Below are 19166 nucleotides of genomic sequence, written 5' to 3'. Positions count from 1 at the left end.
GTGTGGGGGAGTAGTGGCCGCTGGTGGTGTTATCGAGTTTAGGGGTGGTGTTTGGGAGTATTGACAGCTCCAACTAGCGTGGCCAAACCTGCCACACCTAGTACAGAGGAGGTTGAGCCCTTCATAGAGAAGGATTTGTTTGTGGGTGCCTAGATGGACGTGAGTTTGAGGGGTTTTTCCAATGGCACCTCGATGCATATTCTTGCATACCTGCCTCTTGTAGTAGAAGTGGTACAAGTATCCACTTTTAAGAGCTTGCCGATCTTGCTTCCTATTTTTTGTAGGATTTGGAAGTCATAAAACTCGGTAGGTAGTTCTGGTAAACGTGCCCAAAGTGCAGCATATGTTAGTTGTGCATTGGAGGCGATAAACTTGGGTTCCCAGCGACGGACCGACAGGAAGTGGTTCAAGATGAACCAAGGCCCTTCGTGAAGAGCCTTATTCGTATTTTCCTCGTAGCGAAATTTAATTAGGAAGAAATTACATCCCAAATCGATGAGATGTATTTCCTCTGTGGGTTTCCAAGTGGACGTTAGTTTTGCTTTTAGCAGTTGATGTCCCACTGTTCGACCAAAGACCTTAACGATGATAGAGTTTTGTCAAGGAGTGTATAGTCGAGCTTTATCTTCCGCTGTTAGGGGTATGAAGTCATCGGAGTCGTATTCATTGTTTGTTTCATCGGTTAAATCAACAGAAGTGTTGATAGCTTGTGTGTTTGAAATGTAAGTTGGTAGGGTTGAGTTGGATGTGAGTGTTTGTAAAGAAGATTTGGGTTGTGGATGATTTTCAGTTGAGTCAATTTGCATATGGCTTGGTATTGGTGGATCCATGGCTATGGTGATTGGGTAGAATAGTTGAGAAAGTTGAGAGGAGAGAGCATTATTGCCTTAAAGGAAGGGCTGACAAAGAGAAAGTCCCACCATGATGATAAGATTGTTCAGGCCTTCAAGTCAAGGAACATAATGAACACGGAAATTTGCATTGACATGCATGCAAATTTTAATATCTATAAATAAAACGAATTTTTCTTTTTATCTTATGTGTCTATTCACTCTATTGCTAGCTTAATTAAAACTCCCTCCGGTCCTAAGTGACCAATTTGTTTTTGGCACGCCCATTAAAAAATATTAAATTCTATACAAAAATATCTAGTATGACTAAACTACCTTTAATTAAATATTTAATGTGAGGAGTAAGAAAACTTTTTAGGGATATGAACATAAGGGTAATTTTGTAAAATCAAATTGAATTCTTTCTTGATTATGTAAATGGACACTTATTTTGGACCAAAATAAAAAAGCAAATTGGTCACTTATTGTGGACCGGAGGGAATATCAATTACTAATAGAATCTTCACTAATACCAGTTTGTTCCAAAATTTTTTTATCATTGGTTAACTAATTTTGCATGTATCCCTTCAAGCTCACACATCACTTGTGTACCCAACAGCCAAATTAATCAATAATGTCAGTGTAAATCAAATAAACCAAGATACAGCAACAACACTATACGTAATATATTGTCACAAGTGGGATCTGTGTACATAGTCCTTATCCCTACCTTGTGAAGATAGAGAGACTGTTTTCGGTAGACTGTCGGCTCAACGAAATCAAAATTACATCACTTATGACAAAGAACTACCGAAAGAGAAACAGTAACAACATCCAGAAAAATAATATAACCAAAACAGAACAAAAATCTGGTAATAATGGTGACCTAAAAATCAAATATACCAAGATATAAAAGTAAATGAACTACTCCAAATTTACAGGTAACAATGCTGCTATTTCATACAGAGAAATTATTACTCACACCTATCACAAATGTGTAGTAGATACAATTACATATATCAGTGTCATTAAGGAGCCCCAAATCACAACAGAATTATAACTCCTAAAATTGGAGCCATTAGAAGGAATAAAACCTTCAAAAGTTAGTCCAACTACTTCATATACATCACTAATATCATGAAAACCTTAGTTAATATTCCTAGCCAATATAGGTAACACTAATATCAGTACACAACACAAGAACCTTTGTACATTTCTTCATTACAAATTCCTACTAAAGCCCCAACCTCAAGTCCAATTCCAGCCCTGAAATAGATGAATAAGAAGCTGAAGAATCATCTTGATCATCTCCTGAGATTGTAACAGGAGGAAAATTGAGATCCAAATTAGCGACATTATTTCCCTGTGCCTTTGGATTGACAATGACAGCTCGCGTTAAGTCTGATTCTGCTGCTGATATTGTTGTTGTTGTTGCTGTTATTTCGTCCCCGAGTTTTTCCCAATGACACCTTTTGTGTCCTCCCAAAGCTTGTCCACTTGAGAAAACTCTCAAACAAATGCTACACTTATGTCCCAATACCATCATCCTCTTGTTGTCGTTGCTAATTGTATCTTCACTATCACTGCCTCTCCCTTGTTCTATGGGGCACATAATTCCCATATTGCCCTCTTCTAATTGCTGGCTACATTCCCCATAATTTCTTGTATTTGCAAAACAACCCTTGACATTGTTGTGAGTTGCCCTATGTCCCCCTAATGCCTGGAGAGAACCAAATACCTTCTTGCAACTTGTGCACTCAAATTTACAACAATTATTCACTCCTGAAGAAAATGTCCCTGATTCAATTACACCTTTTTCTCCAACCCCTCCATCTATAACCATGTGATCAACGTCCCAAACAACGTTGTCATTTTCCAACAAAACATTAGGACTATTACCAGTACAAGGAGTACGAGGCTGTCCATTAGACAATAGTAATAAGCACTCAGCAATTTCATGGTCCTCGTCTGTTAGTAAAAGGGAATAATTGGGGGATTGTTGGGGAAATGAAGAATGAATTGGTCGTTTTAAATTGGGAGGAGGGTTAATACCACGCCATTGGCGTTCAGGGTGACAACGCATGTGACCAAAAAGGGCTTTCCACGACCAAAATTTCTTGCCACATTCAGTACAAGGCCTAGTAATTTTGGGGGCATTAGGGTCTGGTGGTTTCTTGGCACATTTAGGCTTAGTAATAACAGTTTCACTAACAACTCCTGAAGTACTAGGATTAGTACTACTGATTTTAAAGGAGTTATCATTAATTCTTAACAATTTGCTTCTTTTCTTTCTGGGATTTTGAGGTTTGTACCTGACATTTGTATCAAACATTGTGAATCTTCTTGATGCTTCTTCTTCATGGGTTTGATCCAGAGGATGATGATCGCCAATTACATGACTCTGTAGAACAAGGGGTTGAATAAAACCGGAAATAGTAGTGCAATAGGTATTTTGGTTGTCCATATTACTTTGAATTTCAAGAAAAGGTGAAGGACACTAGTACGTCGTTTTTACTTGTGTAAATGTTTACAGTTAAAAGAGAAGAGAACGGTTTAATTGGTGTTTGGGTGCTGTAAGAAAGAGGGGATAGAGGTAAAGAGCGGTTACGCTGGTGCTGTAAGAAACAGGGATAGAGGGAAACAGCAGTTACTTAGACTTGGGGCGTAAGTTTGTTAAATGGGGCAGGTCATTATCTCACCTTGTCTCACTATTACCACCCATATGACTCAACATGGGCGTATGCTCACTGCTCACGTAAAAATTAATAAACACTATCCTTGACGGTTTAAGTTACTAATTTATACTACTCCCTCCGGTCCAAAATAAGTGATTTTTTGGCCTTTTTTTGTTGTCCAAAATAAGTGATTTTTTCAAATTTCAAGAATGAATTAATTATTATTTTTCCTACATTGTCCTTGGAGTAAATAATGTTGGAGTATGTGTTAGGAGTGTTATGTGAGATAGTAAGGTTAATATGGTCAATTTCATTGCTAATTTATGCTAAAAGATGAATTTCTTAATCTGTGTGAAAACATCCACAAAATCACTTACTTTGGACCGGAGGGAGTAGTATTTAGCTATAACATCGAGGTTACTATCATTTTCGTATGATAAATTTGCGTATTATGTACGGAAAAGACTAAGTTGTATATAATTCAGATTATGTTACTGAAGTTATTATTTCAAGTAGGTATCGCGCATATGTCATGAAATACTATTTCTTTTACAAAATTTTACCATTTTTTTTAGTACATGAAATCATGGCATGATTATTGATTCAAACATTTTTAACAGGCTCAAACTTGATCCAACAGGCCTATTTAACCGCCCTATCAATATAACAAAATAAGGACAAGGAAAACTGACTCTACGGGACTAATTATAACATCTGAAATATCTCATATGTAGCATTCTCAAGCCAAACAGATCCACGTGAAAAATGAATTGGAGTATTCTCAAGCCAAGTGATACATCAGCTATACGTAGCATCAACAAAGAGCTTTCTCCTCAAACTTGCTCATTAAGTGAAACAACAGCGCAATCAATTGAACAGAAAGTAAAAGACAACAAGTTGATCTGAACCAAACTCGTAAAACAGAAAACGCTGGTACACTTGGGAAATTCTCACCCAAACTCCTTTATCATCCCCCAAAACCCCACCCCTCAAAGAAAAAAAAGACATTACATTTTTCCTCAAAGGGGAAAAAAAGATTTTACAAGGATGTTAGTGGTATTTGTTATACAGTAAAATCGGGTCACTTTGCTATCAACTCCAAAAATAGCCAGCAGTCCTCTGTATCTTTCGCTTGTAACATAGATCTCACCCAAAAAATAAGGTATGCGTATATATGGCATGGTAAAGAAAATCCTCTTTTGTTACTGTTAAAGTGTATCATTAGTCCAATACATGTAGCACATGCTCATCTCTCATTTGGTGCCTCTACCGCATCCTGTGAGACACAAATAATAGAAATAGTCACAAGATTAATCAGAAGAAGATGCACATTAAAAAATGGTAATCTAATTGAGGGATATCGAACGAAGTACAATGTATAGAGATATTTTTACCTCAACTTCCTGTAAGAGTAGTTCAAGTTCAACTTGTATTTCAGAGAAGCTGGGTCTATCACTCGGAATGGCCTCCCAACACCTCTGCATCAAGTCTAGCAGCCTCGGATGTGCATTCTCTGGAAGCTCGGGTCGGAGGCCCTAGGAGACAACATAATAGAGTCGAACTCAAATACGAGTTAGAATGAAATGTAACAGATGGCACGGGAAAAGTGTCATCTGACTTTGCAAGTGTTCCTTCTTTCCTAAAGTCACTATCCTTAATTAATATCATAATGGCTATACGAGCAATCATGCACATAATATAGATATTGCATGCATCGGTATTTGGCCCATGAATGTTAATCTAAATTCCAACTATGTACATCTACTCAAGATCCAAGGATGTAGGACTGTTTAACGGACTTGGAACTTTACACCTGCAGGAAAAATCTAGCTATGCACACTATCATTTAGATAAAAGGAATCTCACTTGTTCTTAGGGATTCATAAAACATAGTTAACATGTAATGAGGCTAACATTAACCAAATACAGCACTACACAAAACTTCATATCTGTTTAAGTTTTACAGCACAAATCTGCAAGGAGCCCTTCCACTCCCAAAATGCGAAGCCCTCAAACGCCTAAAACAACAGACTAGCTTGCTTAACGGGAAAATACGATTCACAACATGCTCCACGTGCTAAAAGCAATTTGTAATACAGACCTGTCTCACTCCTAGAGCAGCTTGCAGTGGGGTCATGGTGTCATACGGAACCTGTAGCATAAAAAAGTACATGAATCAAAGGAGGCACATCCTTAACTTCTGATGGCCATCATGTGACTTCTTTCACGAGTAGTCAAATACCTTTGCTGTTACAAGCTCCCAAATAACAATAGCAAAACTAAACACATCTGCTTTCTGATCGTATGGCTGATGATTGATAACCTAAAAGGAAAAGAAAAGTTTAACAGACCAAGCATGCAGTAGCAGAGAAGATAGTTATGGATGTGGTAATGTATTTCATATATGTTAAGACACCACAAACGCAGCCCTTGGTCTTAATTATCTATCTCAAACAGGGTGGAGAGAGACAAACAAAGCACGTAGGCTCCTCCATCATAGAGAAGCATGGAACCACGAGCGAGATGTTGTGCAGGATTACGCATAATGCCTCATCTTAGGAAAGCCAAATTATTACAAAACTCTGAAGAATCAATCCTAGAAACTTCATCGCTATAAGCAATTTCAGAAAATTACAGCTTAAAACTAGAAGAGCCCAACTGATGATGGCTGCATGTAAAGGACTATTAGTACCAATGAGCAGACGCAGCCCTTGGTCTTAATTATCTATCTCAAACAGGGTGGAGAGAGACAAACAAAGCACGTAGGCTCCTCCATCATAGAGAAGCATGGAACCACGAGCGAGATCTTGTGCAGGATTACGCAATAATGCCTCATCTTAGGAAAGCCATATTATTACAAAACTCTGAAGAATCAATCCTAGAAACTTCATGGCTATAAGCAATTTCAGAAAATTACAGCCTAAAACTAGAAGAGCCCAACTGATGATGGCTGCATGTAAAGGAGTATTAGTACCAATGAGCAAACTGTTAGGTGTTGTCCTGATTTTCTTACCATATTTGGTTTTTATATCTCTTGAAGGAAAGGACAACATATTTACCATAATTGAGTTTTCATTTTTGTAGAAGGAAATTAATAATTCCTTTCCATGTTTGGCTAGTCCTTTTTCTTGTAGGAAAAAGTTTGGACTTCTATAAATTGAAGATCCTTCCTTCTCATTCAGTAGCATCCACAATGTAGCCATATGCGATTTGAGAGTCGTGTGCAGGGGGAGAATTTTACGGGACAAGTGTTATAAGTGTGTCATTGTGTTTACCTCTTCGTGAGCTTGTTCTCTCGATATTTTGTATTCTCTTTTTATATAGTGGATTACTCATCTCCGTCGTGGACGTAGGTCAGTTAGCCGAACCACGTTAAATATTTGTATCTCTTTTGTATATTTCTCTATAATCGTGATTTTTGTCTGACAAATTGGACCGATGTGCTAACGCGCACGTTGAGACAAACTTTGTGGTGGAGATTTGGAGATGCGACCTGTTAAAGGCTATGTGAAGAAAGTGGATCAAGTTTATATTGTTAGAAAATTCAGGCCAAGGGAGAGATTGTTAGGTTGTTTGTCCAGAATTTTTCTTACCATAAATTGGTTTTCCTATTTCATGAAGGAAAAGGACAACATATTTACCATAATTGGATTTCCCTTTTCCTAGAAGGAAAATATAATTGTTCCATATTTGGCTAGTCTTTTTTCTTGTAGGAAAAGGTTTGGAGTTCTATAAATTGAAGATCCGTCCTTCTCATTCAGTAGCATCCACAATGTAGCCATATGGGGTTTGAGAGTCGTGTGTAGGGAGAGAATTTTACGGGACAAGTGTTAAAAGTGTGTCACTTGTGTTTACCTCTTCGTGAGCTTGTTCTCTCGATATTTTGTACTTCATTTTATATATGGAATTGCTCATGCTCCGTCGTGGACGTAGGTCAGTTGGCCGAACCACGTTAAATGTTTGTATCTCTTTTGTAATATTTCTCTATAATCGTGATTTTTGTCTGACAAATTTGACCGGTGTGCTACGCACGTTGAGACAAACTTTGTGGTGGAGATTTGAAGATGCGACCTGTTAAAGGCTATGTGAAGAAAGTGGATCAAGTTTATATTGTTAGAAAATTCAGGCCAAGGGAGAGAATTGTTAGGTGTTTGTCCAGATTTTTTACCATAATTGGTTTTCCTATTTCATGAAGGAAAGGAACAAATTTTACCATAATTGGGTTTTTCTTTCTTTCCTAAAAGGAAATATAATTCTTCATATTTGGCTAGTCCCTTTTTCTTGTAGGAAAATTTTGGAGTTCTATATAATTGAAGATCCGTCCTCATTCAGTAAGCATCCACAATGTCTAGTCAATATGGGGTTTGAGAGTCGTGTGGTAGGGGGAGAATTTTCCGGGACAAGTGTTAAAAGTGTGCCACTTGTGTTTACCTCTTCGTGAGCTTGTTCTCTCGATATTTTGTACTCTCTTTTTATATAGTGAATTGCTCATCTCCGTCGTGGACGTAAGTCAGTTGGCCGAACCACGTTAAATGTTTGTGTCTCTTTTGGTATAGTTCTCTTTTGTTGTATGATTTATCGTTGTTCAAGGTTTGCTTTTCTAGCTTCCGCATGACACCTGTTTTTCCTAACAAGTGGTATGAGAGCGAGGTTCAAGACAGGTTCATCTTGGCGGATTCAGTTCTAGCCGCAACATATTTGACGATAATCGTGACTTTTGTCTGAGAAATTTGACTGGTGTGCTACGCACGTTGAGACAAACTTTGTGGTGGAGATTTGGAGATGCAACATGTTGAAGGCTATGTGAAGAAGGTGGATCAAGTTTATTTTGTCAGAAAATTCAGGCCAGGGGGGAGAATTGTTAGGTGCTTGTCCAGATTTTCTTACCATAATTGGTTTTCCTATTTCACGAAGGAAAGGACAACATATTTACCATAATTGGGTTTTTCTTTTCCTAGTAGAAAAATATAATTCTTCCATATTTGGCTAGTCCCTTTTCTTGTAGGAAAAGGTTTGGAGTTCTATAAATTGAAGATTCGTGTTTCTCATTCAGTAGCATCCACAATGTAGTCATATGGGGTTTGAGAGACGAGACTTGTTTTAGGGGGAGAACTTTACGGGACAAGTGTTAGTGTGTCACTTGTGTTCGCCTCTTCATGAGGTTGTTCTCTCGATATTTTATACTCTCTTTTTATATAGTGGATTGCCCATCTCAGTCGTGGATGTAGGTCAGTTGACTGAACCACGTTATATGTTGCGTCTCTTTTGGTATATTTCTCTTTTGTTGTATGATTTATCGTTGTTCAAGATTTGCTTTGCTAGCTTCCGCATGACACCTGTTTTTCGGTCCTAACACAGACTTCCCAAAGTGTTTCGAGCACCCATGTACAACCATGTCATTTTTCTTTTAATTGTTGTACAACTATGTTATGTTATGCAACAAATAAAAACAAATAGGAAAGGGAAGTTAATTAATACTCTCATAAAAGCATCAGAATCCGATATACAGGTAAAGATTTAATGAGATTCGGAAGGAAAAAAAGAAGGATCTTTGGAGCATTAAAAACTATGCACTTAAAAGGATGAGAAGCTTCAAATGGTTATCCGAACTGGGGGTTAAAACTATTATCAAAATCAGCATATATGAATCATCCTTTTTCCACTCAAGCAGCTGCAAGGAGAACTTCAGCACAACAAGCTAGGCAAGTCCTCCTATTTGACTGCCGAAATCAAGTGGGCTCCATCCACAACAACATCACTTGTATGTTAAACTGGCTTATCAGGGTACAGACGCATATCTGATATTCCGTACTGAATCAAATAATTCACAAATTTAGCAAAGAAAATAGCCGAACCTCAGGGGCCATCCATCTATATGTTCCAGTCTCAGCTGTCATGACACCCCCCTTATTTTGGAAACGAGCAACACCAAAATCTGCCACTTTAACAACCTTATCACAGATTACAAAGTCAATCAAAATAGGTGTGGTGTGGATAATGCAAAACATAAGCAAATAGAATAGGTAGGCATTCAAATCATGAGCACTTAAGAGAAGAAACAAATTGGTGGAAGAATTAATTCCCAGCAAACATGACAGGTGTGAAGATCCATAAAATTCAAAAGCTTGCGTTTTTTCAGAGAGAATCCTGCTCTTTCCTCAATAGTAACAGTATGAATTCATTATGAAAAAAATCTCAAATAATAGGACATTCCTTTTCAATCCATTATAATACAACTAATCCCATTACAACATAGTACCAGTTAAAGCGAACCTCCAGTCCAATAGAGTAAGCACTGAACATAGCAGTTCTTTGAAAAGTAGAAACTGATGAAATAGATCAATGTATAATTTTAGAAAATAATGGAATTTCCATATTAATCGAGTATTTCTTCTTTTAAATATTTGGAAAATATTTTTTTGGCGATTCGAATTTTTTAATATTATTTGTTTTATTAGGACTAATGTCTATTTCTGGAGTTACTTTCTGATGTTGAAGAATTACCAAAAACATTGATTTATGACCAAAAGGAAAGTGGACTCGGTGCTCATGAAGTCATGCTGTAGCACGATTAAGGATGAAAGTACTTCATTGTTTGCACAACTTACATTGTTTGCATCCATAAGTAAATTTGCTGTTTTCAGATCCCTGTGAATAATATTATTTTGATGCAAGTACTCCATTCCTTTGCAGACATCAATTGCAAAGCTTAGCAATTGTGAGAGTTGTAATATGACATGGTTTTTATGCAAGTAGTCGTACAAGCTCCCACCAGGCATGTATTCTACAAAAAAGATCAGCATTAACACAAGAATAAGTCAATAAATATAATTTTCATCCCGGACATAAGTTCACATATACCTTTGAAAAAAAGTCATCCACGAATATGAATTTTTCAAAAGTAGAGCGTTATGAGCACAACCTTGCATCGATATAAAGAAAACTGTGAAAACAAATACATGCATCGGACCACGTTTTGCTTTTTTGCAAAAGCATTCAACAGCTATCAGTCCATCATCACTTAACCATGCTAGTCGGGGTTGGCAATATGAATCGTCTATATACTACACTCTATTTGGGACAATCTCAATTCAATACTGGTGAGTAATTTGTCCTTTAAGCAAAATTAGGGGTTCTCCAAAACTAAATTTCCTCTAAATCACACTTATCCCCATCCGAACGTCATGTAAGTATAACAACAATAACTAGATGGTACAATAAAATAAAAAAATAGAGTACAGAAAAAATTGCAGCAATGAATGACCAAACATACTCTTCAGTTTACTGCCATGCAGCTGAGACTGTACAACTTTGATTTTAAATATAAGGACAGCCAGAAAGCCATGACATGAATTTACCCATGAAATGATTATAATCATAGTCTCGAAGAGACCACGCAACTTTTTGCCCAGCACTAATCATACCTGTAACTATGCACAGATGAGGTGACTCTGTGCATGCACCAATGAAACGAACAACATTTTTGTGCTGAACTTGCCTGTATGCAATAAGATTAAATCGTAAGATCGTCTGAGAGGTGGTAACACTGATATAGTAATATGTCCACAAAATATTACAACACGTAATATTAATAATCATAACTCATCTCTTTATAAAGCCCGAGTTGCATCGTTATGTTTTGTATTATAAAATTGTGTTAGTACCAGTATCACCAAAGAACAAATGTAACTAGCATTTGAAGAATATAACATACAGAAATACACATAAGGAGGATCATGTATCCATCATATATGTTTGGAACTTTTTTCTTGATTTACACGCCAAGGGTACTCTTGGTACCTTACCACACAAGTCTTCAACCTGGAATTAACTTCGAGCTTGCTCTACAAGTTGATATAATTCCTCTAGTAGGCAACACAATGCACAGGACAAGGATGAAGCAACCCAGTAATTTTTGTGTCATCCCCCAGACAAAATAAGCTTCATACAACATAAGAGCTTAGATCACTCACCTCAAAATTGCTACTTCTTGAGCGAACTCATCTTCCAATGTGTCATTCAAATGCTCAGATCTAATGAACTTGATTGCAACATCCATACCAAGATACATCCCATGATACCTTCATGTGAGTAAAGTTTAGAAGAGAAGGGAGAGAACAAAGTTCCTATAAAGCTGGGAACCCAGAATTCATGCAAAACCACAGAAATACAATCCAAAACTCACAAATCGCCGCAAGATCCTGAAGCAATTCTTTCCCCAATCTTCAGTAATCTTCTATCAATTTCCCAATCTTCAGGTTTTGATCGTGCGAGTATATATTTTTCAACAGCTGACTTTGAATGAGACGAACCAGACCATGATCCCTGTGTCATCCAGAAAATATACTCATTACAACTTGGTAAGTAAATTACATCACACTAATGAGCTTCAATAATACAACAACAAAGTAGATTCTGAGGAGATTCTAATAACAGTATCCATCACATATCAACTAGAAGAATTGATGATGGCTAATTGGAAATGAAGCTCTCAAGATTATAGCAGCTATATCATCCACATAAATATGATACCATACAGGTATTGTTTAAGTTACCCATGGCCTACTTCTTTACAAGATAAGTTTCCTTTTCAACGAAGTTACTCATGGCCTAGCCTATGCCATCCTAAGTAGGAAAAGGCTACGTCAATGGAACTTAAATTACTGAAACTTTTTTTCCTTTTCTGTTTACGGAGATGGCATATGCAACTAGCAGCACGCCTTGAAACAATAGGAGCAAAATTCTTCCCATGAGCTTTCATAAATTTCCCCTCTTATGCCTATTAATGTAGGAATCTCTAGTCTTTCTGTTAGAGTATCCAAAGGAATATTATAGAAAAGATTGAGACAGTCCCAGCACAGGCTTGACGCGGAACTTCTCCAGATAATTAAAAAAGCATCTGAAACATAAACCAAAAATCTTCCCCTTATTAGTTCACATTTATCTAGTGCAGTTATGTTCTAGAAATCAAATGATTATTAACCTTTTTTCAATAAGTTCAAATGATTATTATCCTCGGAGAGCTGATTAGCAACAAACAAGCAACCCCAAAACAATTGATTATTTACTAGAACTCCACAGAAAAAGCATAAAGAGTTAACTGAATAACATCACAACAAGAAGAAACCAAAACTAAATCACCTCAATTCTAGAAATCGCTTTCCCCAGTTCTTTATGCAAAGCCTTGGTATCCTGACCATAACATGGCAAAGTCAGCAACTTTTGTACACAGCACAGACACCTGCCATACAAGAAATATAATCACAATGCTCACTTTCACTGAGGTTTAGACTACCCTGTATTGACCATATGGAAGGTTTTCCTCATGTGTGTCAGTGTGTGTGTATTAATTTTATATTTTCGAAGAGCAAGATTTTCCTTATATCTCCTGATGATTAATATTCAGCATACTTATAAGACTTTAGGGACAGAAATAGTAAATTGAGAGACTAAAATAAGAGCATAATCATGAAGCCCCTAAATCGTTTGTTCTTTTAAGTTTACACCCCAAAGAGATCTATTGAATTAAGAGCTATTACCGGAAACACCACAAAAGAAAGTGGCCATGTGAAATGATATAAACAAGACGTCAGAATCTGTACATCAAACTTAGTAGAAAAATGGTGAGCAACACAAAGCATACCTCAACAGGCCATCCATCCACCACAAATACATCTAAAGAATACCCATCAGTTGTTGAGAACACATGAGCTTCTCGGATGTTAAGCCCTATATCAGAAAGTAAAGCAGAGAGCTAGAGTAGGAAAGTAGTCAGAGAACATGAGATAACATTAATCAGGGAAAAAGAAATATAACAAAATGAATCCTCACATCCATTTCATCATAACATTATGCAAAATTGCCAGGATATATATATGCGCATTCAAAGAGGACAAAAAATGAAAATGAACACCAAACCATCAGAAGTGTTATATTCGGAAAAGACCCAGAAACCAGGCACAATCAAATGTTTATATGTCTTTATATCGGATTAAACCAAAAGATTATTGTACAAAGCGAAAGATCCAGAAGCAAAATGTTCAAGTGTGTTGCCTTCTGAAACCTAAGAGCTAACTCATGAGGTGAAAATTGCCCAAGACCATACAAGGAGACAACAACCTATTCCCTAGGCCAATGTGGGACAATCTACCATCCTTCCTCCACACGCCCAAGCCTGATTAACTAGAGCGTGGATAACATGACTTCGGGACCCAACATTGGGTAAACCAAGAATAGTGATGAATGCGGCTCTGGTATCATATTGAAGAGTGTGGTCATTTCATCTGAAAGCTTAAGGCCAGTCTAACTATGATACCATGTTGAAGTGTGTAGCACACTTTCTTAATTATATCTTCAAAATAAAGATTTGTTTCCTCTAATTGGCGAAGAGAAAACTCAAAGGTTCATTGCAACGCAAACCACAGCTATGGATGAGAATTGACTAAAATAAGAAGAGAATAAAGTAAAAAGTCTTTTAGAACTTCTATGAAACTCAAGCTGTATTTACAAATTTCTTACAAAAGGTCCATCATCTAGCAATAGGAGTTGGTCAATAGAATTAACATGCTACAAACACTTCTATGTGATCTCCCCCTTCAGTATTCCAAGTACAGCAAACACAGCTAGAGATAACAGAAAACAACATCAAAGAGAAAGCAATCGAACTGAGCAGACCTTCAATTAAGTATTCTAGGTAACAAATTTTAAAAAATAAAGGTTCAAGGTATATGAATTATGAACCCTCTTATGGTTACCTGACTAAGAAGCTTGGGTTTGTCAATGGTGGAAAAGATAACTTCATGGATTGGAATATGTGAAATGTCATGCCTGCACTACAATTACTGGTGGTCAACTACTGAATATATTGCAGGTACTTGCAATCTGCTTTTTTTGAGATTCAGATGTTAGAAACATTACAGCTAAAAGCATAACAGACAAAATCATTACCAACATCCTATACAATGACTAAAACGCACTGAAGTCGGAAGAAAATAGAAGTGTAGAGGACAAAGGTTGAAGAAGCAGCGCGAAAAAAGCTTGGAAAGAAACATAAGAAAGCAAGACCCATCAGTATTTTCTGCAGAGACTGACAAAGCATGAGCCTAGTATTGTTGATCCTTTTTGTGCCTTAAATGATCCATACCACAAGTTTTTAACCAAACGGAAGATGCAAATTGTGGCCGATCAAAGTAGATGGATTTATTTGCATGCTTTAAAAGCAAAAAGACTTTGACTAACAATATGATTCTACAAGTGATTTTGGAATTACAAATTTGCTTAAACTTAAATGCTTGATTTACCTTTCAGATTAGAACAATTAATTCTCCCTCTATGTAGTAAAATTCACTTTTTGAGAATTACATTCATATTTCTTCGGCTGCAATTTTTTCTAATGAACCACGATTTTCTCATTCAACAATCTTGGATGCATAAGTACTCAATAAATGCAAACTTGTTCTAGATCAACATTACATGCAGTATTTGGAATATTTCAAGTTAAATAAATGCTACATCAAAATTTGTCAGAGAAACTTTCAGATTCATAACAAAATTTACCATTACTAGATTATCCTTCGTTTCTAGAAGCTTTGCTACTTATAAAGTAAATTTTAAAAATAAAAAATAAAAGACAAATAGAGAGGAGAAATAATCATAGAAGTTTGCTCTGAAACTACCTTCTGATAGAATCTTCTGCCAGAATTTCCTCTTTGCCATTGAAATTCTGTCTAACTTCCAAATTTAGGTCTTCAAGCTTAGAGCAAGTTTCAAAGTCATTCATATGTTTCCTGTATTTTGTTAAGCAGCAATGAGAAGGCAGATGAAAGAAAGCTAAAGCATATTAGTCTATAGGTAAAACTAAGTTCCTTGTCAAAATAAATGACCATGTAAAAGTTGTCAAACTTGTAAAATTTACCTGATCCCTTCATTATTTAAGCTGCCACCTGGCTTTTGAGTCGGAAGATCATTGAACTCATGCTGACCTTCTACATCATCAGATCTAGTCCAATAATTCTGTCAAGCAAACCAAAATGGAAAACAAGGGCCATGTGAATTATCCATAGAGATTACATCAAAGAAAAATCCAATTTCTAGAAGAAACTTACAGCTATTAAGACCATAAAGTTTGAAATAAGGAAATATGTAATGCAATGAAACATAACGTTACCTACAAAGAGCGAGAATCCATCTGTAATATATATCCAACATGACGTAACTATGATCTTGCCAGATTATTTTACTAATAGATACCTAATTCCGATGGCATATAAACAATGATTCAACCGAATCCTTATCTGTCTTTTATAGAGGATAATTCAACTATAATACGTAGAACTGAAGGAAAGATTCAGCAGTAAAGCTATGTCTCCTTTAATTAATGAGGAAAACAGCCCAAAGGTCATTGAAACCACGGTAACAAAATGCAGATGAACATATAAAATGGCTGAAAACTTAATACCGGAGAATCCAGCCAAAAAAAACCAATGAATCAACAAAGCCATCACGTGAAATGATCAAATAATACTTAAGGGTGCATACAGAAAAAGATATCCAAATAATAGATACTTAAATCAGATGGCATATCAACAATCATTCACGTCTGAAACAACACAAAGCAATCAAATCAGTAAAAGAGAGAACCACAGACGCATGTGAGAAAGAAATTGACAATGATTAATGAAGGAACTTTAAAGCTACAAAAGCAACTACAGCAATTAGGAAAAGCACAGTATACATTTAAACAGCACAGAATCCACCAGCAATATCTGATGGCATCAAAGTGGTAGTAGACGGCAGCTATATGATGAATGGAGTTCGTACCTCTAAATATCGGACATGATAAGCAGGCTGATTATCAGGATCTTTTGCTCTAACAAGAATCTTCTGATGCAACAACACATCTTCCGCTCTATCTATATTAATATCCAACCCATAACTGAAGCATCAAAGATATTGTTAAATAACTAGCAGACTTGGTTCACCAACACAATTCAAACTCATGGCATGCCCCTACAAAACATCACGTGTTGCACTACCTTTATCATTAAACCAAAGCCCTGAGGCTAGTTTAAATTATTTAACATGCTGTAATCTGACTTTCCTAATCAAATTACTTTATTAATCACAAACAGAGTTCCACTATTATACAGAAAAAACATAGAGCTAATAACTTTATTGAATACTTTAATCAAATATCATAAATAGCTAAACTATTCATACTACCTAGCAATAATGGCTTCCATATATATATATATATAAACCACATAATCCTCCCCATTCCAGCTCGAAAATACAGGTAAAAACAAAAAATAATACCGCAAAAAACACCGAGGCACATAGATAGACACAAAATTTAACCTCTCATATTTTTACAATATATACTCTCGAAGAAAAACAAATTCCTAATTATCCTCTCATTATCTAAGATGACGAAATTACCGACTCTCTACACTCCACAAAACAGATGGAATTGCACAGAAAATTCAGCTTGAGAAATCGCATTTAATTTGAAGGTGCAAGTAAACGTAATACATATTTTAGCGAAAAAAGGAAAATGCTAAAGCAGAGAAAATGAAACCTAGCAGGCAAGCGAGCGAAGTGAGAATCCAACTGCTCACGAAGCAACTCCGGATTAGTAACGGCCTCCGCATTTCCGCTCTGGACAAGACGGTTATAGACATCGTTCTTTATATCATACAGTACTGCACAGCTCCCAAAACTCCTCGGCGGTGACGAACTCTCCCCTACTCCTTCCAATAAATCCATTTTCCTCCACTCAAATATATGTTCTATATTACACACTACTTCAATAACAAAATCTCTCAAGGAACTGAATGGATTATGTCATGTAACCTCCATAGTCAGCGAAAAAGTGATCGGAGAAGTCGCCGGAAGACCGGTGACAGGACGAAATGGAGAGGAGGATACTACTGAAGTTGAAGGTGTAAAAGCAAGGGCAAATTTCCTTCTGTAGAGAGAAGAAGAAGAAGGTCTCTCTTGTTATCCTTTCTTTGTAATGACTGAAATGAGAAAAAGGAAGTTTGACGAATGTCAGAAGGTTGGTTAAAAGGAAATAAAAGAGAGAAAAACGACTGGGGATAAAGACTTTTTATTACGGAAGTGTCAAGTGTGTGTGTTTTGTGTGTGAGAGAAGTGGAGTGGATAGGATTCTGAACGGGTGACGATATATAAATGGTGCAATTACATAAATGGGTATGCCGTAGTCGACACATGAAATTGCATTTTGTAATTTTATATATAGATAATACGTATTTGATTCATGATTGTATTAATTACACATTTCATTTCTGAATACTAGTTAAGCTCTATCACTATTAGTGACTCGTACTTACTCTGCATTCAAACTATTTTTCATGTTTCCTCTTTGGTTGCTAATCTTATGAGAAAGTGATAAAAGTAATATGCATATTTTTTGTCTCTTTAATAAACTTTAATCGTTAAATTTAAAAAATTATGAAAAAAAAATTAATCTAAAGCACAAGAAGCCTCGTCAATTCGCATAAATCAAAAATAAAAGCTTGCAAACAGATATTATATCATAAAAATTACAATAAATACTAGAGAAAATGCATAAAGTACCCATTAAACTTGTCCGAAAAAATCATTTACACACCTAAATTTTACGTGCGACTTTTTACCCCCTCATTCTTGATCGAAGTGTATTAATTATCCCTCCTGCAGAGAGAGTGTTTACACTTTCTTGAAAGAGCGTGGCTGGCAAAAAAAAAAAGTTAAAATGAATTAACTTTCACAAATATCATTTTAATAAAATTTAAGTTTTTCTTAATCTTTTCGTTTTATTTTTTTGTTCTTTTTTCCCTGCAATTAAAATGACCTGACTTTATGAACCAACAAGGCAACAACAAAAATCGTCTCTATCATTATTTTTCCAAATAGATCTTTTGTTGTTTTGGATCTATTTGGAACTCCCTTTTCAGTAGTATTTGAGTAAATGAAAAGAAGCTAGAGTAGCAATAAAAAATCGGTACGACATTGAAATGGTGAAAGCTACAAAATTCTATTGTTAATGCAACCACTATATCTAGCAGAATCTTTGATGCTAAGTTAAGGCTTGACAGAAAAAAGAGGAAGAGAGAAAACGGGAAGGAAAAGGGGAAAAAAAGTAAAGCAATTGGGTTTGGCGGAAAAAAATTTAACTAAAAGACTGTCAGCAAATAAAAATCCGATGAAATAGTCTCACATAAAATCATTTACGAAGATTAAAATTTAAGATATAGAAAGAAAAAATCAAGTGGATCTTGATTTGAGATTTGACCATGGATGAATGTCAGAGGATATGTGGAATGACGGGGCAGTTGGGTAACTAATTTGACATTCAAGTTTAATAATTTTAATATCTTCATGTAATACATTATATTAGAGAAAAAGAAAGTCAAAAAATAAAGTTTGTTTGGGCAGTTTGAGCTTTGATGTTTCATGGCGGAATATGGGTGTTGGTGGGTACTACAAAAAATGGAGGAAGGTAATGGAAGATAAACTGGAAAAATTTCAAAAGAAAAAGAAAAGGAAAAACGAGAACTTTTTTTTTTAGATGGCATTTATGTGGTTCTGACGTGGCAGAGGTGCGTGTAACACTTTCTAGTACAAAAGTGGTTCTTTAATTTTAGAGAGATAATTAATA

At 36.1% G+C, this 19166-nt stretch overlaps 2 protein-coding genes across 2 annotated transcripts; both read right to left on the bottom strand.

Annotated features, from left to right (window-relative positions):
- Positions 1731-3634, bottom strand: LOC109223035 (zinc finger protein ZAT3-like). Its single transcript, XM_019387296.1, has one exon. The coding sequence runs from the start codon at positions 3292-3294 to the stop codon at positions 2065-2067; it is 1230 nt and encodes a 409-aa protein (XP_019242841.1). The 5' UTR covers positions 3295-3634; the 3' UTR covers positions 1731-2064.
- LOC109212550 (serine/threonine-protein kinase STY46-like) lies at positions 4259-17637 on the bottom strand. Its single transcript, XM_019376204.1, has 16 exons — positions 17082-17637; positions 16325-16439; positions 15420-15517; positions 15181-15291; positions 14260-14332; positions 13149-13259; positions 12647-12697; positions 11691-11830; positions 11479-11586; positions 10930-11003; positions 10114-10289; positions 9361-9456; positions 5748-5828; positions 5607-5657; positions 4900-5040; positions 4259-4781 (listed from the first exon to the last, which is right to left on the bottom strand). Exons 1-16 carry the CDS (start codon positions 17267-17269, stop codon positions 4752-4754), a joined length of 1644 nt encoding a protein of 547 aa, XP_019231749.1. The 5' UTR covers positions 17270-17637; the 3' UTR covers positions 4259-4751.

This window comes from Nicotiana attenuata, chromosome 2 (assembly GCF_001879085.1).
Source record: "Nicotiana attenuata strain UT chromosome 2, NIATTr2, whole genome shotgun sequence".
Taxonomy (NCBI): domain Eukaryota; kingdom Viridiplantae; phylum Streptophyta; class Magnoliopsida; order Solanales; family Solanaceae; genus Nicotiana; species Nicotiana attenuata.
This window is presented reverse-complemented; position numbering and strand designations above follow the sequence as displayed.